Here is a 1,714-nt window from a genome sequence, read left to right on the forward strand (position 1 = left end):
TCAGAGTTTATTCGTAGAACCACCCACTCTAATCAGAGCTTGTTGGTAGAACCACCCACTCTAATCAGAGCTTATTGGTAGAACCACCCACTGTAATCAGGGCTTATTCGTAGAACCACCCACTCTAATCAGAGCTTATTGGTAAAATCACCCGCTGTAATCAGAGCTTATTCGTAGAACCACCCACTCTAATCAGAGCTTTTCTGCCCATTTGTCACTCAGTCAGCCGATGTATGGGAAGGCCGCGGCCACGAACACTACCAGCAGCATACGACAGGTGCGTGAATTATTTTGCCATTGTGTCTTGGGTTCTATTGCCATAGTGTGCACGATTATGGGGCGCTATACTACAAACAATGCCGTGTTTTGGGTGGATTTAAGGTTTTAAAGTTTAGTGGTTAGGGTTTAGGAGTTGAGGGGTTTAGGTGTAATCCCGGGACTAGTGCCATGTGTGTATGTTGTAGTGATGTTGATTCGAGGTGTTGTTCGCATTTGCATCTTATGTGGAGTGGACTGCCAAAACATACGTGCATACGCCAACCCTGTACGCATCAAACCTTCATCGCATTCAACAATGGGCACATACAGGGTGTATCTACACCGAGACAACCGACACGCCAGCTTCACAATAGAGATACCAACACTGTATGGCTGTTGGTCGGAGGTTTTGCCTATTCCCTTTGTCTACTTTCACGAAAAGGAACTGTAATTGGTTGAATACCGAACTGTAATTGGTTGAATACCGAACTGTAATTGGTGGAATACCGAACTGTAACTGGTTGAATACCGAACTGTAACTGGTTGAATACCGTGTCCATGTACAGGACTTTATAACCTTTTTCGAGGGCAAGGGACACCCACAGGTGCCGTCGTCGTCGCTAGTACCTACTGCGGACGCAACGCTGCTGTTCACCGCTGCAGGTAGGGAAAGTTTCTAAAGATATATTGTGGTTGTACGTTTGTGTGTCACTGCCGATGCAACGCTGCTGTTCACCGCTGCAGGTAGGTAAAGTTTCTAAAAAATATATATTGTGATTGTACGTTCGTATGCCACTGTCGATGCAACACTCTTGTTCACAGCTGGAGGTAGGTTAGGTTTCTAAAAATAGACCGTGGTTGTATGTTCGTGTGCCACTGCCGATGCCACGCTGTTGTTCGCCGCTGCTGGTAGGTAAGGTTTCTAAAAATAGTTTGTGGGGTGGATTTCCTGTGATGGTATATTGCTTCTGGGGGAGCGATGATCCCTTATGTTGTTATCGATTGTGAATGAGCCGGGGTTGTAATAGGTTTTTTCAAGCACTGACTTCAGATGTCGGTGTCTTACTTTGAAATATGGCCACGTGCTCATAGGTGTATGCAGACCCAACTATGGACACCAATTAGTTGTAAGTTCTATTGTGAAGTGAAAGTATTTCAACGTCCTCATGTACACAGTCATAACAAACATAACATACAGACACACCAAGCGGGTTGATTCAGTTGTAGGTTGTATTCCGAAGTCGGTGTATTTGTACTTTCTGGTCCGCAAAGGAGTGGAACCCGACACATTGGCATGTCATACGGAAACAAAAGGGAGTCTAATTCAAATTTGGTGTCTACTCCAATCTCATATCAGGAATGGTGCAATTCAAACCTATTTTTCTGGGTGAGAAGACGCCACCCGCCGACTGTGCCGTGACCGTGCAGAAGGTACTGCAGCGATTCATTGATATAT

General features: G+C 45.3%; 1 protein-coding gene across 1 annotated transcript in view; it reads left to right on the top strand.

Annotated features, from left to right (window-relative positions):
• Positions 1-229: 229 nt before the first annotated feature.
• The window catches only part of SARC_08977 (hypothetical protein), a gene marked incomplete at its 5' end in the record, with an annotated part of 13,076 nt that continues 11,591 nt past the window's right edge, over positions 230-1,714 (top strand). Inside the window, 2 exons of the mRNA XM_014297025.1 lie at positions 230-277; positions 825-921. Of these exons, the coding sequence (XP_014152500.1) occupies positions 230-277; positions 825-921 (145 nt within the window). The remainder of the gene's footprint in view (positions 278-824; positions 922-1,714) is intronic.

The sequence above is a fragment of the Sphaeroforma arctica genome (genome assembly GCF_001186125.1).
Source record: "Sphaeroforma arctica JP610 unplaced genomic scaffold supercont1.864, whole genome shotgun sequence".
NCBI lineage: Eukaryota > Ichthyosporea > Ichthyophonida > Sphaeroforma > Sphaeroforma arctica.